The sequence below is a fragment of the Salpingoeca rosetta genome (genome assembly GCF_000188695.1).
Source record: "Salpingoeca rosetta unplaced genomic scaffold supercont1.3, whole genome shotgun sequence".
NCBI lineage: Eukaryota > Choanoflagellata > Craspedida > Salpingoecidae > Salpingoeca > Salpingoeca rosetta.
The window spans coordinates 897,080-915,569 of record NW_004754931.1 but is presented as its reverse complement, the minus strand read 5'-3'; the positions used below and the strand labels follow the sequence as shown (position 1 = coordinate 915,569).

Genomic DNA, 18,490 nt, shown 5'->3' with positions numbered 1-18,490 from the left:
TCCCACATACATACACACACACACACACACACACACACACACACACACACATCGACACACCCTTCTTCTCTGCCTGCACCTCGCAGCGTCCGCCTCCGTCCCCAACAAAGCAAAGCACTCCCAAAAAAAAGGCAGTTGGTGGTGCTCAGAAAAATGCTGACTCAGCAGCATGTTCGCTAACATCCCATGGAATCTGACGAAGCTGCACCGCCATTGTTTTAGATGTGATGCTGTTTTAATCCACTGCCCTGCCGCTGCTTTTTTTTTTCCACGCTTCGTCTTCTGGCCGCTGCTCCAAAGCCACTACAATCTCACAGCACACTTATTGCGACCACAACTCGCGCCCAGCAGCACCAGCACCACCCGTCCTCCGTGCTTGCCTGCCTCTCACGACGTCGTTCGTTGGTGTCGCTCCGTCCATCCGAAACATGAGCTTTGCCACCACCGCGCTCCGCGCTGTCGGGCGCGGCGTGATCGTCTCACAGGCCCGCTGCATGTCGGTGCAGTTCAAGGCCCCCGTGCGCGACATCCAGTTTGTCATCGATGAGGTTGGTCCTGGATTGAAGTGCGTATGTGTGTGCGCATGTGTGCGGTGCAATCCTGTGAAACATGCTCCAACAAAAGCAAAACAACAAACAACAACACAAGTTCGATCGTGGCAACCAATCCACCGGCTTGATGTGGTGGTACCCAACAAGCGTCGCTGCTGGCTCTGTTGCTGATGCAAATCATATGCAAATGATCGTGTGTGCGTGTGTGTGTGTGTTTGTGCGTGGGCTGACAGGTGCTTGAAGGTGATCGCCATTACGTCAAGGCCGGTTACGAGGAGTGCAATGAGGAACTCCGCGCCTCTGTCGTCGAGGAGTGTGCCAAGTTTGCTGAGGATGTCCTGTCACCACTCAACAAGGTTCCCCTTCCCCGCTACCTTTTGCGTGTGCGAAGGCGTGTGGACGTGCCCGTGGCAGAACTTGAGAACAGAGACGGGTTCGCACGCATGCTGACATGCATGCGCGTCGACACAAACAAACACAAACAAACACAAACAAACAAACAAACAAACACACAAACAAACAAACAAACAACACTGACTGACTTCAATTACACGCACTTGCTTGCTTGCTCACTTGACTTGAAGGTTGGTGATGAGGAGGGCGCCAAGCACGATCCGAAGACCAAGGACGTGAAGACGCCAACCGGCTGGAAGGAGGCCTACGAGTCATACGCTGCCCTTGGCTGGCAGGGCCTGAGCGTGCCCGAGGCGTACGGTGGCCAGGGCCTGCCTACCTCCCTCAACATGGTCAAGGCCGAGCTGTTTGCCACCGCAAACTGGACCTGGGGCATGTTCCCTGGCCTGAGCATCGGCTGCATGAACACCCTCATCCTTTGCGGCTCCGAGGAGCAGAAGCAGAAGTACTTGCCTAAGCTTGCTGATGGCACCTGGCTCGGTACCATGTGCCTCACAGAGCCCCAGTGCGGTACCGATCTTGGCCAGGTGTGTGTGTGCGTATGAGTGTGTGTTTGGCTGTTGTTTTGTGTTCTGTGCGTGTGTGTGTGTGTGTGTGTGTGTGTGTGTGCGGTTGTGTTTAATTGACGTATATCAACACGCTGTTCCGTCCCGCAGCGCCCAACTCTCTCACGGCCCCGTGCTGCCACTAATTCCTTGCCACCCGCCTCTTTCTCCGCCAAACTCCTCTCTGCAGGTGAAGACAAAGGCTGTGAAGCAGGGCGATGGCTCGTACAAGCTCACCGGCACCAAGATCTTCATTTCGTGCGGCGAGCACGACTTTACTGGTGTGTCATATGCACGCGCACACACAGGGGCGAACGCGTTAAATTCTGCTTTGCTTCCAAGTACAAGCTTGCCCTTTGGCCACCTTACCATGTTAGCCACCTCACCACCTCTCTTCCCTTCTCGTTTGTGTGTGCGATGCTCTGCAGAGAACATTGTGCACATTGTGCTTGCACGCACGGAGAACTCCCCTGCGGGCACCAAGGGCCTGTCCCTCTTCCTCGTCCCCAAGTACCTTGGTGAGTGCGCGCACACCTCAATGCCGCAACCAACACCATTTTAAACAACGCAGTGACCACACACACACACACACACACACACACACACACACACACACACACACACACACACACACACACACACACACACACACACACACACACACACACACACACACACACGCACGCACGCACGCACACGACAACATAACTTGACATCACGATGCTGCCGTACTGGTCTGCGCTGCAGAGAACTCGGACGGGTCGCTGAGCAAGGAGAAGAACGTGACGTGTGGCAGCATCGAGTCCAAGATGGGCATCCACGGCTCCCCAACTTGCGTCATGCACTTTGAGGACACCGTCGGGTGCGTTTTATGTACTGTTCTTATTCCATTGCAAGAATGGCACAGCAGTTCTTTGCGAGTTTGAGCTGCTGTCCAAACTTGATCAACACACGTGTGTGTGTGTGTGTGTGTGTGTGTGTGTGTGAAGTAAGCGGCCTGTTGCACCTGCTTGCCCTCACGTTCCACGTGTACGTCCTCGTCCCGTTTGTTTGGCGTCCCCGGCAGTTATCTGATTGGCCAGGAGTTTAAGGGGCTTGAGCAGATGTTCGTCTTCATGAACACCGCCCGCATCGGCACTGCTCTCCAGGGCCTCGGTGAGCGCCACCCCATCTGCGTTGTGTTGCCCTCTCCTTGTGCTGCCCCATGTTCATGTCTGCAAACGCACGCTTTGTGATTTCCTGTTATCTTGATACGAACGCACATTAACTCGCATTCACTCGCATTCACTCGCATTTACTCACATTCACGCACATTCACTCACATTCACACACACTCACACACACACTCACACACACACACACACACACACACACTCACACACTCACACACAATCACCCACGCACGCTCACACACAATCACCCACGCACCAAACACCCCCATTCTGTCCCGCCCGCCACGACTTTGCCAGGTGCTGCTGAGCTTGCCTTCCAGGGCGGCCTGACTTATGCCCGCGACCGCGGCTCCATGCGCGCCCTCTCCGGAACGAAGGCCCCAGAGAAGGTGACCTGTAACGTCATGTGTGCGTGTGTGTGCATGTGTGTTTCCAGTGCCCGTTCGAACGTCCTCAGTTCAACGTTGCCAACACAAGTGCCTTCTTGCACATCTCTGCTCACACGAGCGAATCGATGCCATGGGCGCGTGTTGTTTGGTGCTGCGATAGGTTGCCGACCCGATTATCCACCACGGCGACGTGCGCCGCATGCTCCTCACCTGCAAGGCCGTCGCCGAAGGTATACAGCCCTTCCAGCCACTCACACACTCTCTTCTCCACATGGCAGCGGTGCAAATGAGGGACCGCGTGCGTGCGTGCGTGCGTGCGTGCGTGCGTGTGCTATGAAGAGAGCATGTCGCTTGTGTGCGTGTGTGTGTGTGAGCGAGTGCCTCTCCCTAACGATTGCCGTGTTGCCGTAATTGCATTGTGTGTACAGGTGCGCGCTGCATGATGTACGACGTGTCCATGATGAGCGACTACATGCTCAAGGCCCGCACCGAGGCCGAGCGCAAGGTTGGTGTGTGTGTGTGTGTGTGCACGTGTGTGCATATGTGTGTGTCTGTGTGTGGGAGGATTTAAGTATGAGTTTGCGCCAGCATGTCTGTGTGCGTGCTACTTGTCCTCACGCAACCACGCTTCAACCTTTTGCTTGCACTGCTGTTTCATTGCACGCATGGCTGCGCAGGCCATTGACGAGGAGATGGGCTTCCTTACGCCCATCCTGAAGGGCTGCATCACGGAGCTTGGGCTCGAGGCCGCAAACCTCGGCGTCCAGTGCTATGGCGGGCACGGCTACATCAAGGAGTGGGGCATGGAACAGGTCCGTCCATTCGTGTGTGTGTGTGTGTGTGTGTGTGTGTGTGTGTGTGTGTGTGTGTGTGTGTGTGTGTGTGTGTGTGCTGTGGTCATGAGAGTGCTGCGGTCATGAGTCTTTTTTTTTTTTGCGTCTATGTGTGCCTCTGTGTGCGTTGTGGACTTGAGTGCCATGGTCCTCACACTCTGGTTGTGTGGTGTGTAGAACGTGCGCGATGCGCGCATCGGCACGCTGTACGAGGGCACCACCGGCATCCAGGCCCTCGATCTCCTCGGCCGCAAGATCTTCATCCAGGTGCCGTTGGTGGCCACGTTGTTGCTCGCCCGCCGTACTGTGTGTCGTGCATTTCGTGTGTCTTGTGTGTCTCTGTGTGGCTTTCCTCCGCATGTGTATCGCATGTGTCTCCCCAAGACACTCACATACAACGAATACTGCATGCACCGACTGGCATTGAGCAGAAGGGCCGTTCGTTTGGCCAGTTTGCCAAGCGGGTGTTCGCCTACACCAAGAAGCAGGTGCGTTCGCCACTTCACACGCACAAGTGTAGAAACGCACACACTCGCGTCTCTGTCACCCATGCACACACACTCTCTTGCCTTACATTCGCCCACCATCTCTCATACCATACTACAACACACAACACACAACACACAACACACACACACACACACACACAAAACACGACCCCACGTCGGCTGTGACAGCTGATTGACGACCGCAAGACATCGCAGCACAAGTGGGAGGCCCTCTCCGTCACACGGCACATGCTCCAGTGGTTCTACCTGGTGCGTTCATCGCTGGCGGCGCAGCATGGTTTGCGAATGGCAGTTTGCCGCTTCATGGTTCACAACAGTTGTCGACTTCTGTTTTCTGCATGATGTCAACCCTCGCACGTCACGCTTCCTTATTTTGTCTGTGTGTGTGTGTGTGTGTGTGTGTGTGTGTGTAGACGGGCCGCATTGGCTTCAACGCTCAGGCGAACAAGGATCGCGAGGTCATCAGGTGCGGTTACGATGGCTGCGCACATTGCGCCGACAACACACACGCTGAATCAACAACACGCAGCGCATGCTCCTCCCACTGTTGCATGTCATCGCCTCCCACCACCACCACCACCACCACCACCACCACCACCACCACCACCACCACGTTATTGCAGCAGCAATCTTCACGTCATGCTCTCTTGCATGTCCATTCACACCGCCACTCACCTCCTAACCGCTCGCATCCTCTTCAACGCACACACACGCGCGCACACACGCACACACACACACATGCCTACAGCACGTCCTCTGTGGACTTTCTGATGTACAGCGGGTACGTGACGATGAGCTACTACTGGCTGCGCATGATGGACACGGCTGCCGCAAAGCTGAAGGACTCCTCCCTTGCACAGAGCGAGCGCGACTTCTACGAGGCAAAGGTGCGATAAATGGCCATGGTTTTGTGGCTGATTGTTTGTTTTGTTTGTTTGCCTGATGGCTTGTTTGCCTGATGGCTTGTTTGTTTGTGTGGTTGTTTGTTTGGTTGTTTATTTGCGCGTGCGTGTGTGCGTGTGCGCGCGCGCGCGTGTGTGTGTGTGTGTGTGATTTATTGCCCGCGTGTGTGTGCTTTGTGTGTGCGTGTGAGTGTGTGTGTGCGTGCTTAATACGTTCGTACCTGTGGCCATGCGCACTCTTGTAACAGTTCTGTCTATGTTATGCGCATGCACTCCCTGCTGTTTCTCGTGGTTGCCGCCCTCACTCACACGTTCCGCCCGCTTCCAACCCCACCCCTCTTCCTCCAACCCCTTGACCCAATGCCTTTGTGCGTGCGGCTGCAGATTGCGACGGGCAAGTTCTACTTTGAGCGCATGCTTCCGCGTGCCAAGTCCCACTACGCGCTCGCTCTCAACTCGTCCAAGGTTACCATGGATGACCGTGCTCTTGGTGGCCTCCCCTTCTGAGCATGCAGCAGCAGCAGCAGCAGCAGCAGCAGCAGATTCACGCAGGACAAGTACCTTCCCTTTGACACCGCATGCCATCCATGCACACCAAACATACCCCTCTTCCCCTCTTCTTCCTCCCCCCTCTCCCTCTCTCTCTCTCTCTCGTGCCTGCTTTTCATTCTCACCCTCGACTGCCACCCTTGCCCCATCTCAAGTGCTTCACCCACGCCCCACACGTTGCTTTTTTCCCTCCGGGCGCTTTGTGGACAGATGCGGTGTGGCCTGACGGCGACGTCTTCCCTCAATGAACACTTGAACATGGCGCGCGCTGTGGAGAAACACTGAGACACGGGCGCAGAGAGGGACAAAGGTGCAGAGAGAAACAGAGGTGCAGAGAAGAGGAGGCAGGAAGACCGTGTGCTTGTACGTGCACACACACACACACACACAGACAGACACACACAGACACACACACACACACACACACACACACACACACACACACACACACACAGACACACACACACACACACACACACACACACACACAAAGCACACAGTCCAGGTTGTTGCAGTGTATGTTTCGCACAAGAGAATGGTCTGGTGCGCACTTTGAAAACTGTATCCACCACCACTGGCCAATTAGCCACACCCACCAAAACACAAACACCACACACAACCGCATACACACACACTGACGTTTGTTGCGCGGTCGCAACACACCCCTCTCACACACCCCTCACGTCCCTTCTTGAGTCCTTCGTGGGGAGACGCTCCTGTGCGCTTAACCCCACAACTGCTACAGCCACAACGTCGTGGTGTTGGTGCATTCCCTTCTTGTCAACCAAGACACGTCCACAACCACCACAACGCACACACAACGCACACACAACGCACACACAACCACCACGATGATGATGTCTCGAACAGCCGTGCTGACGGTGCTGGGAGCGCTGGCAGTCGCAGTCGCTGCATCACAGACAACGCGCTGGACCGTGCGCATCGTTCTCGGTTCCGTGAATCAGCTGCCATCCAGTTTCCAGTTTGTGAGCGAGCAACAGCGTCAGGGCAGCGTCTTCTTTGTCTCCGACTCTGGCAGCAACCAGCTCACATCGGACTCACGTACGTTGGATTGTACGTCTGTGTGAACGTGTGTGTGTGTGGGGGGGTTGGGTGTGTGTGTGTGGGTGTGTGTGTGTGTGAACGTGTGTGAACTTGTGTGTGTGTGAACGTGTGTGAACTTGTGTGTGTGTGTGTGTGAATGTGTGTGGATGGCGTTCGTCTTGGCTCGCTTCACGCCTTGGCAATCATATGCTGTCGTTGCACTGCTCTCATCATGCTTCTTCTACCCATCACCGCGTTCATATCCCCTCCGAACTGTTGGCCTGCATGTTCCACCCATCAGAGACAAGCTTGGAGAACCAATTCAATACCCTGGATCCTGATGGACAAACTCAAACGCAGTTTGTGCAGGTGAGCATGCATTCACATGTCACGCACTTGCGCGCACAAGCACGGACTCTCCTGCTCAACACTGCTTCTCTGCCCTACCACCCTCACAATCTCAATGTCACCTGGTTGCTCCCGGTGCATTGCACATGTCGCGGTAGTTTGAACAAGAGGATGGCTCCGATGACTTTGTGCTGCAGCTTGATCTCACCAACAACGGCACAGACCCGACGTCCCTCTTCCAACAACTCCAAAACATCACGAGTAAGCACCGCGTCTGTGTGTTTGTGTGTCTGTGTCTGTGTGCCTGCGTATGCGTGTGCGTGCACTTCTGTGTGTGTGTGTGTGCGCATTTGTGTCTGTGTGTGTGTGTATGTTTGTCTATGTGTGTTTCTGTTCGCGTCTGCGTCTGTGTCTGATACCTGTGCACTGCCACACCAGCTTTTGGCCCATGACTTGCCCTTCAACTCACCGTGTGCTCACCGTGTGCTCATCGTGTGCCATGCGCGTGTCCCATTGGTAGTCATGTTCCAGGATGAGGAAGTCACGTTCATGATCAACAACGGCAACAACTCCACAAACAACACAAACAACACAAACACAGATACGCCAATTCAGATTGCACCTCGCACGACAAACAACGATGGTGAGCAACACCAGTGCCCGTTTGGTTGAACCGTCCGTTGCTCAAATGCCAATTCTGCCATACCACCACCTCACACCTCCCCGTGCCACTACCACTCGTCACACTCACTCACTCGCACACTGACTGATGTGATGGCTGCCGTGGTCCCACGCCAGACAACGTGCCCGTGATTCTTGGCGCCATCTTCGGCACCCTCGCCGGCCTCATACTCATCGCCTTTGTTGTTCTCTACGTGAAACGCGCGAAACACAAGGTTTGCAACCCACAAACACCGCACACCACACCCCCGAACACACGCTGAGCTGAGTGCAACACCATACAGTTGAACTGCAGCTGCTTCTGCATGCACACCCTCATCGTTGTATGAGCACGATCACCGCCTTGCTGTCACACCACCTCACACCTCACTTCTCCTTGACTGTTCCTCATACTTCTGTCTCTCTCTCCCTCGCTCGCTCGCTGGTGCACACAGCAGAGCGCTGTCGCCGACACAGAGCTCGACCGCGTCCGCACCGTCAGCAGATCGGTGCGTCTGTGTCTGTGTCTGTGTCTGTCTGTGTTGACTGTATTGGTAGCTTGCTCTGTGCTTGCGCATTTGCGTCAGCTCATTCCATCCCTCGCGCGCTTGGTTCCTCTTGCGCTCGTGTGCTGGACCTACAGGATGCAAAGCGCCATGAAGAACAACAGCAGCAGCAGCAGCAGCAGCAGCAGCAGCAAGCGAAAGTGAGATACTGAGCATCGTGTTGAGCCTTCTCAATCTTGAACTCCGCTATCCACTCGCTCGCTTCGAGCCACTTGCGATTTGTGTTTCGCTTTGAAAGCGAGCAATAAGTTGTGTGTTGATTGCACGCTTATGAACTTTGAGAGAGTACTGGATTGCTGTGTTGCTGTTGTGACGACGATACTGTCCTTCTCCTGCTCTCCTGCTCCATTTCCATCCCTGTTCTTGCCTGCCTTGATTGTCTGTGCATTGCTTTTTGAGCGCCCCTCCCCCCTCTCCCCCTCCCTCGCAGTAAAGTGGCCTTGTCCTTGTACAGCCCTTGACGCACTGGTGGTCACTTACAACAGGGGGAGGGAGAGGAATACGAGGGGGCTGCGCTGTTGGTGTGACGCCGTCACGCTCACAGCACCCTAGCTCACTCCTTTGCTCGAGCAATGTCATGCCACAACTCGTTTATTTTTTTGGGCGAACGGGCGTGTCTTTTCCCAGTCTTTCTCCTACTAGACTGTCCTCTTGCGCTTCTGGCGTTTTCCTGCCACCACACATGATGTGATCTGACACCACCACCACCACCATTATTGCTGCCATGTTTCGCTTCATCAGGCCGAGGAGGAGCCAGCAAAGCAGCCCGAGCAGCTGCAGCACCCGGAACCCGAGCCAGCGCCCGAGCCAGAGAAGGAGGAGGAGGAGGAGGAGGAGGAGGCCCCTGATGGTGACGATGAAGATGAGGAGCAGGAAGAGGAGAGCCCTGCTGACCGCAAGCTGTCTGCACCGGGCGAGGACGACATTGCACACCGCCGCGCATCATAGTGAGCTACAACTGCAACACACGCACGCACGCACACACACACACGCACACACACACACACACACGCACACACACACACACACACATACACACGCACACACACACACACACACACACACACACACACATGTGCCATTGTGTGCTGAATTTCCCATTGCTGTCGTTTGTCGTCACCGTCACTCTCAATCAAGGTCACCCAAGCACTTTTCTGTTCAGCTGCTTCGCAATTACGATTGCTCACTCAGATCATGCATTGTTTTCAGCCGCTGGAACGCCACTGCCAACGCTGTCGCCGACCCCACGCCAGGTTTGTTGGAGGATGGGCTCTCGTGTCACATGTACATGCACGCACACAATACTGAGTGTCTGCACCCCCCTCCCCCCCCCCCCAAACACACAAACACACTCACACGGCACACCGCGTCCACACGCACATGCTCTCCCACTGATGCAGGAGGCGAGGTGGTTGAGAACAGCTTTGACCGCGTGGTGGACGAGGCGCACAAGCAGCAGGTAGCGGGCACACTCGGCGCCGAGCAGCAGAACGACGAGGACGACACGAGCGAGGAGCGCAGGCCGTCTGATGACATCGCACACGAGCGCGCGGAATAGTGAGTTGTTTTCGAGCAAGTGTGTGTGTGTGTGTGTGTGTGTGTGTGTCTGTCTGTCTGTCTGTCTGCTCGGCTTTGTGTGTGCCCTGTTTCGCGCGCAGACGCTTTGTCTTCAGTTGTCGACGCGCATCACGTCTCACGCATATCACGTCTCACGCATTTCACAGCCTGTGGAACGCCACTGCAAACGCTGTCGCCGACCCAACCCCAGGTACACGCACACACACACACTTGTTTTCTCCCCTCGCCACCACCCTTGCCTCCTTCCCATGCTGTGCAATGCCCAACGCGTCTAACGCATCTCCCTCCCTCCCCCCGCCCTCTCTCTCTCGCTGTCCCTCCCCCATTGCAGGTGGCGAGGTGGTCGAGAGCAGTCTTGACCGCGTGGTGGACGAGGCGCAGAAGCAGCACCGTGCCTCTGAGACGAACAACTAATACACGATGATGATGATGATGATGATGATGATGATGATGATGGTGATGTGGGTCGGAGATGAGTAGTGGTCAATGTCCACCGCTACCGCCACTCACACGCTCAGACGCAAAGTGTGTGGACTGGCCGTGCTGTGATGTTGCTATGCTGTGAGCTTTTGTTTGAGCCTGGACCCCGTACTGTAGCCCTTATGTTTTAACTGCCATTTGCATGTTTGTGTGTTGTTCCCGTCTGTGGTGCTCTACACGCCGCTCGCCCCTGCTTGTTTGCTCGCTGGTCTCCCTCGCCGCTTTCAATGTCCATGCATTGCGTTCTTGCCGGCGTTTCTTATTTCTTGGTGGTGCGTAGACGACGAGCAATACAAATCAGTCATTCAGATCAGAAAGAGAGAGAGAGAGAGAGGAAGAGGAAGATACGCACATGACCAGACAACCTTTGCGGGGACAGGGATGGGCCTTGGCACAACACGCGCGCACGAACGTGCAAACTCATTCGAAATCACTACAACCAACAAACAACAGACACAACACAAAAGACTACAAAGACACGACGCAACAGCAAGCCACCACAATCACCAACCAATCAAGCCCACCACTCTTTCCATCAATCAATCCGAAGGCTGCTGCTGGTGCTGGGGCTTGCGGTGCGTGACGACTGCCTCTGCGCCCTTGTACTTGAGCGGACGCGGCGGCTCGTACTCGGCGTTCTTCCACAGCGTGGGCCCGCCAAAGCTGCCCTCGAACATGCGGATGGGCTGCAGCACCATGCGGGGCCCAATCTCCACCAGCCGCGTCTCCTCGTCGCGCCCGAGCTTGCCCTTGGGCTTCCACACCACCTGGTAGTGGCGGAACCAGATGCGCTCGTCCAGCACGTAGAACGACACAACGTGGTCCACAAACGGCTTGCTCTTCGGGTGGTCCTTTGGCACACCAAACGACTGCACACAATGGAGGAAGGAGGGGATTCAGAGAGAGAGAGAGAGTGTGTGTGTGTGTGTATGTATGTATGCGTGTGTGTGTGTATGTATGTATGCGTGCGTGTATGTATGTGTATGTATGCGTGCGTGTATGTATGTGTGTGTGAACGTCACGGTGAAATGCCAGCGTTTCGCAGAATGACACATGCAACCATAATTGTGCATAGCACAAGCGCATGCGTGCCGGCGTGTATTCGCTGGTGAATGTCAATCAACACGAGACGAGTGCAACACCAAACCTGGAAGAGAAGCTCCTTCATCAACCGAAAGTGCGGAGACTGATCAAATTCCTGCATCACACGGAAGCATGCAGGAACACACGGCGTCAATGTTAATTTGATGTCCAGTCGACACATGCAACAACTGCACACAAAGCAGTCCTTCAAACGAGCTCGCAAAAAGCACACACACACACACACACGCGCACACAGACACACAAACTACGAATGTGCTGGACGCGTGCCCACCTTGCTGAAGTGGACGAGGGGCCGCGAACCTTTGAGGCAGTTGCCCGTCAGACGAAGCTCATCCATGGTGTGGACTGCGCACAACAGCACACGGTACGGCACAGCGGAGTCAGAACAGGTGTGCAGGCCAAGCACACGATGGTATTGAACATGTAAATCCCATACAGAACACACGCGCGCACACACGCGCGCGCACACGCACACACGCACACACAACCACGCTAACAAGCACCCTCACACACACGCACACACAAACATACACGCGCACACACGCGCGCGCACACATGCGTAAACACAAGCATCCGCACACATACACAGAACTGTAACGCACTGTTTGTGACGTAGAACTTGATGGATGGTCCATGCGGCATCTTGGACACCCTGTTGTGGCACACGAGCCCGAATCAAAAGTGGTAAACAACACCGTGTGCTTGAACACATGCCACCTCGCCAGCTCCGCACATACATACGGTCACACACACGCACACACGCACACATATATCCACGACCACATGCATAGCAGCAGCGTGTCTACGTGTTCATTTTCGTACCAGAGGTAGACGTCGCGTTTCTTGCGCATCTCAAAGTAGAGGCAGTTGTTGCAGTTGCGCATCTCGCAAATCTCCGGGATGGTCTCGCCCAGCCGGTCCTTGCGCTCCATCTTCACCTCTTTCTTCGAGTGCGGCAGGAGAGCCCGCAGCTGTACACACACGCGCGCGCGCACACACACAAACACACGCACACACACACACACACACAGACGGAACGAGAGAAACGAGCGTGCGTTGAGGTGTGAGAGTAGAGTTGCAACACAAGCTTGGCGGCACGAAACAAAGCAATTGGACATGCATTGCAAGTGACAAGGCACGTCCCCGAAACTTCTATTCCATCTTCTCTCCCGCCAAGCATGAAGGAACACACGCGCAACAACGCTTGACGTACATCGGAGAGAAGGTGGCGAACGCGGAACGAGATGCCACGAGATGAGAAGACGAGCGTGCGCTGCCTGTTTGTCCAGCTTGGACTCTTCTTCTTGGTCTGCAGCTGCGTGAGACGCGCAAGCTTTGGCTGCACGTACACCAACACAAGACAATCAAACACAATCAAGGGGCCGTGAGAAGGGACAGGAACGATTGCCAGAGAGAGAGAGAGAAAGAGAGAGGAGAGAGGAGAAAGGAGAGAGGAGAGGAGAAAGGAGAGAGAGAGAGAGAAAGGAGAGGGGGAGAGCAGCTCGTTGTCTGGGGTTTCAATTGTTGAGCACGTCGACACGCTGCAGCAGTTGGATCTAGCATTATGTTGGTATCCCGCGCACGCCCATGCACAGTGAACAGCGCAACAGCACACACCACGAGCAAAAACTCAAAGTAGCGTGTGTGCACTCACGTGCAGAGCGACGTCCGACATGTCGAGGCCATCATGTGCATCGTCATCTTCGTCGTCATCGTCGCCATCACCATGCTCTGCAACATCACCATCATCAACATCATCATCATCTTGTACATCCTGTTCTTCGGTTTGCTGCTGTTGCTGCTGCTGTTGGCGCTTTGCCTTGCGCTTTTCCTTTCTGCTCAGGGGCCTGTCAGCGTCCATGCTTACCACGATTTCGTCGGCACTCTTGTCTTCTGTCGATGCGCTGCCCTCTGTCACCTTCTCCTTCTGTTTGCTGCCTGTGTTGGCCTTCTTCTTATTGTTGCTGTTGGTCTTTTTCTTGTCGTTGTTGTTGGTGGTGGTGTTGGCCCCCTTTGCTGTGGTGGCCTTGGCTGGTGTGGTTGCCGCCTTCTTTGCAGCAGGTGCACCATCGCCACCAACCTGCTTGTTCTGTTGTTGCTTCTGCTGCTTCTGCTGCTTCTGCTGTTTCTGCTGCTGCTGCTGCTGCTGTTGCTTCTTCTGTTGTGTCTCTAGCTGTTCGGTTTGCTGTTCTGCTTCTTGCTTGCTCCGCTTCTGCTGCCCTGTCCGCCCGGCGGCGCCCTTCTTCTTTGCCCCAGCCATCCTTGTATGCGTGTGCTGCTCTCTCAAACTGTGGGATCGTTCTCTCAGCCGTCTGCCACTTGCTCTGCCGCGCACACACACACACACTTCTCCGCTTGCTGCTTGCTGCACACGTGACACTCGTGGGTGCTGGGTGGGCTGATTTCAGTCGCAAGGTATCGAAAAAATGTCGAGTCAGCAGAAATTCCAGCAAGGCTGACACAAGCAAGATTCAACAACAGGGGAATGCGCACCTTCGCCCTTTCATCACCCGCAAAACGCCACCCACACACCCACACGCCAACCAAACGCCAACCACGGAACCAACCAAACGTGAGCCTGCTTTGCATTGCACGAGGCAAACCAGGTCCTGTCTTTTTTGATTTTCTCCCGCTTCTGCTCGCTCTTGCTTATGCTCTTGCTTTTGCTTGCCTGACTTGCTCGTAGGTTTGTGTGCATGTGTTGGGGTGTGTGTCAGGTGTTTGCTTGTGCGCTTGTCCTCCTGCTGATTTGTGCGCCTTCTGTTTCTTTGTCCTAGTGAACTGAGTTGCATTGATCGCCCCAACCTGGTAGTGTGTTGGCGCGTTGGTGCAACCCAAGCTGGCAATAAGCCCTGCAACCACTGCTGCTGCTGCTGCTGCTGTGACACATGACGACGAAGGTTGGTGGTGTGTTCGTCAGCGAATACATGCGTGCCTTGCACTTTGAATGGACGAAGAAATTCTTGCACCTCTGACGCTGCCTCTCCCTCTCTATCTCGTTTGTGAGAGTTGTGGTTACCCACCCTGCTTGGTGCGTGGATATCGACCAGCCATCGCATTCACCCCTGCCTGTCCTGGAATCAACCAGACTTGAACACACACACACACACACATACACGCATTTACCTTCGTTCACCCTGAACGCCGGCACGCACAGACACACACACGCGCGGGCGAGTACACCCAGGCACACACAACGCGTGCAGTTGCATCCACCCAACAACTTCTGCACCGCCACCACCACGACCACCGTTCCTCTCTTCCTCCTGTTGATTTTCCTACTCCGTACTTGATAAGTCGGAGCGTCATTTATCGCCGCATCCTTTCTCACACCACGATCCACACATAAACACATCCAACTTGCTTGAACCTCCTCCACGTTCGTCATCGCCTACCTGTCACCGGTCACCTTTGGCGACTCCTGCTCTTCCGTCCCCCCCCCCCCTCCCGGCGATCCACATGGCTGCACAGTTGACGGTGAGGCGACCAACACCCACCACCCACCAAAGGCTCAAGCCACCTGCTGCTTTTGCTTGCTCGTGTCACACAGACCTGCGCGCGCGGCTCGCTGGCCTCGCTGATGTGTCATGCTCGAGTGCTGGTCGTGTGCGATTGCTCATCACCAAACCTAGCTCGTAGTCATGCGCTTGATAACCTGCGGCTGTTGTCGGTCCCCTCTTCCTTTGTCCTCGTTCCCTGTCCATTTTCGCTGTTGCATGATGTTACTTCTTCCTCTTGTCTGTCTGTAGATGCCTTTGTTCGCTTCATCGCCGTACTTGATTGACAACACCGCATTATTCCCATCTCTCCGTTGTCTTCTCTTTTGTTCATCTGATCCTCTCCCAGTCATCTTATCTTGGCTCACACAGAATTGTAACTCACGCCCTCTCCTCTCCTCCTGCTCCATTCTCATTCTTCTCTCCCCTTCCACCATTCCTCCTTCTTCGCCGCCTCAGGTCCCAAGCATGGCCAGCCGACGTCGTGGCGTGTCGGCGCCACCGCCGATGGAATGGATGGTGCACTTTGAGCCCGCCTCTGAGGCCGGCAAGGTCTCCAAGCACGTGTCTGCGCACAAGGGGAAGTATCCGGACGAACTCATTGACCACTACAGCGTCGGCTACACCGTTGGTGATGGCGGCTTCTCAAAAGTCAAGCTCGCAAGACACAGAATGACCGGCATCAAGGTGTGTGTGCGTGCGTTTCTGTGTGTGTGTGTGTGTGTGTGTGTGTGTGTGTGTGTGTGTGTGTGTGTGTGTGTGTGTGTGTGTGTGTGTATTAATGTGTCGATGTCTGTGTGTGTGTGTGTGTATTAATGTGTCGATGTCTGTGTGTGTGTGTATTAATGTGTCGATGTCTGTGTGTGTGTATTAATGTGTCGATGTTTGTGTGTGTGTGTGTGTGTGCGTGCGTGATCGCGTTGCTTGCTTGACCGTTTTTCCTACTCGATCACGCTTTACCTGCCTCTCGCTCGAGACACATATCTTACCAGCCACCACACTCCCCACCACCACCTACACCTACGCCCCCCTCGTGTTGTCCGCCCATCACAACCACAACAAACATGTGCAGGTGGCGATCAAGATGATATCCAAGGAGACGCTTCAGCGACAGGGCGAGCTGTTTCGCGCCGCAAACGAGATTGCCGCCCTGCAGCTCCTCAAACACCAGAACATCGCCCGTCTCTTCCAAGGTATCCTGACTGCTCCATGCGTGCACATCACACAATCGCTTCCTTTTCCTTGTCACTTGCATGCATTATCACGTGCCTACACGTAGCATTGCACATGCTCCTCCCTCTACACACACACACACACAAGCGCGCACCTCCATCGCCATCCCCACCCTCACTCACACTTGCCTTTGTGTGCATGTGCGTGTGCGCTGCACAGTGCTTGAGTCGCGGTCGCGCGTGTATCTAGTGATGGAGCACCTGCCTGCTGGTGAGCTGTTCGACTACATTGTGGCCCAAGGCCGCATCCGCGACGAGATGGTTGCGCGCAAACTCTTCCGGCAGATTGTCTCTGCCGTCGCTCACTCGCACCAGGAGGGCTTTGCGCACCGCGACCTCAAGCCAGAGAACATGCTGTTTGACGAGAAGAAGGTGCTCAAGCTCATCGACTTTGGCCTCGTCTCAATGCCGCACACGGAACAGTGCAAGACAAGCTGTGGCTCTGCAAACTACGCCGCACCAGAGGTGTGTGTGTGTGGGAGGAGGGTGTTTGTCTGTGTGTCTGTCTGTCTGTCTATCTGTGTGTCTGTCTGTCTGTCTGTCCGTCCGTCCCTCTGTCCTGTCTGTGCCATGAACGTGAGTCATTTCATTAGGTTGAATGCACCATTTGAGGTCCCAAAAAAAAAAAAAAAAACTCTCCACCCTCTGCACGCCGCGTGCACACCCTTCTTTCGCGCTCGCACCTCCTTGTCTCACCACAACCCACCACCCTTCCCATCCTCCCACCCCCCGCAGGTGATCCGTGGCGAGTCGTACAGCGGGCCTGCTGCTGACATGTGGTCCCTCGGCATTGTTGCCTACGCCATGCTCTGCGGCTGTCTCCCCTTTGATGATCCAGACCTCCGCGTCCTCGGATCCCTCATCCGAAAAGGTCCGCATTTCAATTGCATCGTTCAGCTCCTTTCATTTGCTTGCTTGCACGCATGCACGCCAAGTGCCCCTTGCTCTCCAAACCCCCAATCACTCTCCTCCCATGTACCTCACCACATGTGCCCCCCCCCCACCTGCCGCCACCGCCACCCACCATCAGGCGAGTACGCCGAGCCGTCCCACCTGAGCCCGAGCGCGCGTGACATGATCCGCGGCCTGCTGTCCCTCGACCCTGCCCGTCGCATGACCATGGATCAGCTCCTAGCACATCCCTGGATGGTCGCCGGCCTCCCCACAGACCGCCTCGACACAAGCTCCCAGATTGAGTGCGCCGAGCTGGACCCGCAGGTGGTGGGTGTGCTTGCGCGCTACTACGGCGTGAGCGAGGACCGCGTGCGAAGCCACCTGGAGACGGACCCGTACGACCACGTTACCGCCGACTACGAGATGGTGTGCCTGGCCAAGACAAAACGCCTGCCCCTGCGCCTGATTGAGGGCGCGGGCACGTTCCAGCCGCGCGAGCTGCCCGAGATTGAGGTGGAGCAGCCCGACGCGGACAGCGACGCCACCGGTGACGGCGCGGACGGCGCTGGTCGCATGCGGCCCGGGTCTGCCCTCTCCAACGCATCGTCCACCATCTCCACACCAGACGCATCGCGTGCTGGGAGTCCGCGCACGCGCCGTGGCCGCCGCCGCGGGATGAGCGAGACGCTGCAGGTGCCGAATGTGGACGCCATGACGCCGCGGTCAGGCAACTGGCTCAGCGCGCGGTTCAACAGCATGCGCACGCTCGCGCAGCCGCTCATTGTCTCGGACAGCAACCTTGGCATCAACTTCAAGTCCAAGGCAGACGCGGAGACGGTGCGGCAGGCCATCTACGCGCACCTGAGCAGCCTGCCTGGCGAGGTGCGGGTGAAGAACCGCATGTTCCGGCTGGACGTTCTCATGCGCAACGACCTCAGCGACAACCAGGAGATCCGGCTCCACTTTGAGATTGTGCGCATTGTTGACCCGCCGCTCACGGGCATTCGCGTGACGCGCGTCAAGGGCGACCGTGCACAGGTGCAGAAGGCGTGCCTTGCCATCTTTGAGGACTTTAAGGTCTAGGCCGCGCCATGTGGTCGTGTGGGTGGGTGATTGTGGGATCCTGTGGGATTGTGGGATCGTGTGGGCGTGTGTGTGTGTGTGTGTGTGTGTGTGTGTGTGTGTGTGTGTGTGTGTGTGTGTGTGTGTGTGTGTCTCGTGGT

General features: G+C 55.7%; 4 protein-coding genes across 4 annotated transcripts; 3 read left to right on the top strand and 1 right to left on the bottom strand.

Moving 5' to 3' along the window:
- Positions 1 to 342: 342 nt before the first annotated feature.
- PTSG_01781 (acyl-CoA dehydrogenase) lies at positions 343 to 5,822 on the top strand (the record flags this gene model as incomplete). The annotated part of the gene is made up of 17 exons (XM_004997705.1): positions 343 to 548; positions 785 to 907; positions 1,136 to 1,492; positions 1,701 to 1,791; positions 1,939 to 2,028; positions 2,258 to 2,372; positions 2,577 to 2,665; positions 2,980 to 3,071; positions 3,232 to 3,301; positions 3,500 to 3,576; positions 3,749 to 3,883; positions 4,082 to 4,171; positions 4,333 to 4,392; positions 4,582 to 4,662; positions 4,827 to 4,879; positions 5,162 to 5,300; positions 5,700 to 5,822. The coding sequence occupies exons 1-17, from the start codon at positions 429 to 431 to the stop codon at positions 5,820 to 5,822; spliced, it is 1,905 nt and encodes a 634-aa protein (XP_004997762.1). The 5' UTR covers positions 343 to 428.
- Positions 5,823 to 6,715: 893 nt separating this feature from the next.
- PTSG_01780 (uncharacterized protein) lies at positions 6,716 to 10,474 on the top strand (the record flags this gene model as incomplete). The annotated part of the gene is made up of 12 exons (XM_004997704.1): positions 6,716 to 6,926; positions 7,210 to 7,277; positions 7,415 to 7,517; positions 7,777 to 7,899; positions 8,055 to 8,152; positions 8,372 to 8,425; positions 8,560 to 8,622; positions 9,224 to 9,429; positions 9,692 to 9,735; positions 9,883 to 10,039; positions 10,207 to 10,250; positions 10,392 to 10,474. 12 exons carry the CDS (start codon positions 6,716 to 6,718, stop codon positions 10,472 to 10,474), a joined length of 1,254 nt encoding a protein of 417 aa, XP_004997761.1.
- Positions 10,475 to 10,780: 306 nt separating this feature from the next.
- PTSG_01779 (brix domain-containing protein) lies at positions 10,781 to 14,060 on the bottom strand. The gene is made up of 7 exons (XM_004997703.1): positions 13,299 to 14,060; positions 12,858 to 12,983; positions 12,467 to 12,615; positions 12,247 to 12,296; positions 11,916 to 11,989; positions 11,688 to 11,738; positions 10,781 to 11,409 (listed from the first exon to the last, which is right to left on the bottom strand). Exons 1-7 carry the CDS (start codon positions 13,902 to 13,904, stop codon positions 11,080 to 11,082), a joined length of 1,386 nt encoding a protein of 461 aa, XP_004997760.1. The 5' UTR covers positions 13,905 to 14,060; the 3' UTR covers positions 10,781 to 11,079.
- A 215-nt stretch (positions 14,061 to 14,275) lies between these two features.
- Positions 14,276 to 18,350, top strand: PTSG_01778 (CAMK/CAMKL protein kinase; the record flags this gene model as incomplete). The annotated part of the gene is made up of 7 exons (XM_004997702.1): positions 14,276 to 14,544; positions 15,116 to 15,121; positions 15,601 to 15,828; positions 16,214 to 16,334; positions 16,534 to 16,838; positions 17,109 to 17,244; positions 17,404 to 18,350. Exons 1-7 carry the CDS (start codon positions 14,533 to 14,535, stop codon positions 18,348 to 18,350), a joined length of 1,755 nt encoding a protein of 584 aa, XP_004997759.1. The 5' UTR covers positions 14,276 to 14,532.
- Between the last annotated feature and the right edge of the window lie 140 nt (positions 18,351 to 18,490).

Bases quoted from the DNA above. Each gene is read 5' to 3' on its own strand.
- PTSG_01779 (XM_004997703.1), bottom strand. From the start codon at position 13,904: ATGGCTGGGGCAAAGAAGAAGGGCGCCGCCGGGCGGACAGGGCAGCAG. The intron at 12,984-13,298 runs GTGAGTGCACAC...GTGTACGTGCAG, and splicing joins TGTCGGACGTCGCTCTGCAC to CCAAAGCTTGCGCGTCTCAC. The intron at 12,616-12,857 runs GTACGTCAAGCG...GTGTGTGTACAG, and splicing joins TTCGCCACCTTCTCTCCGAT to CTGCGGGCTCTCCTGCCGCA.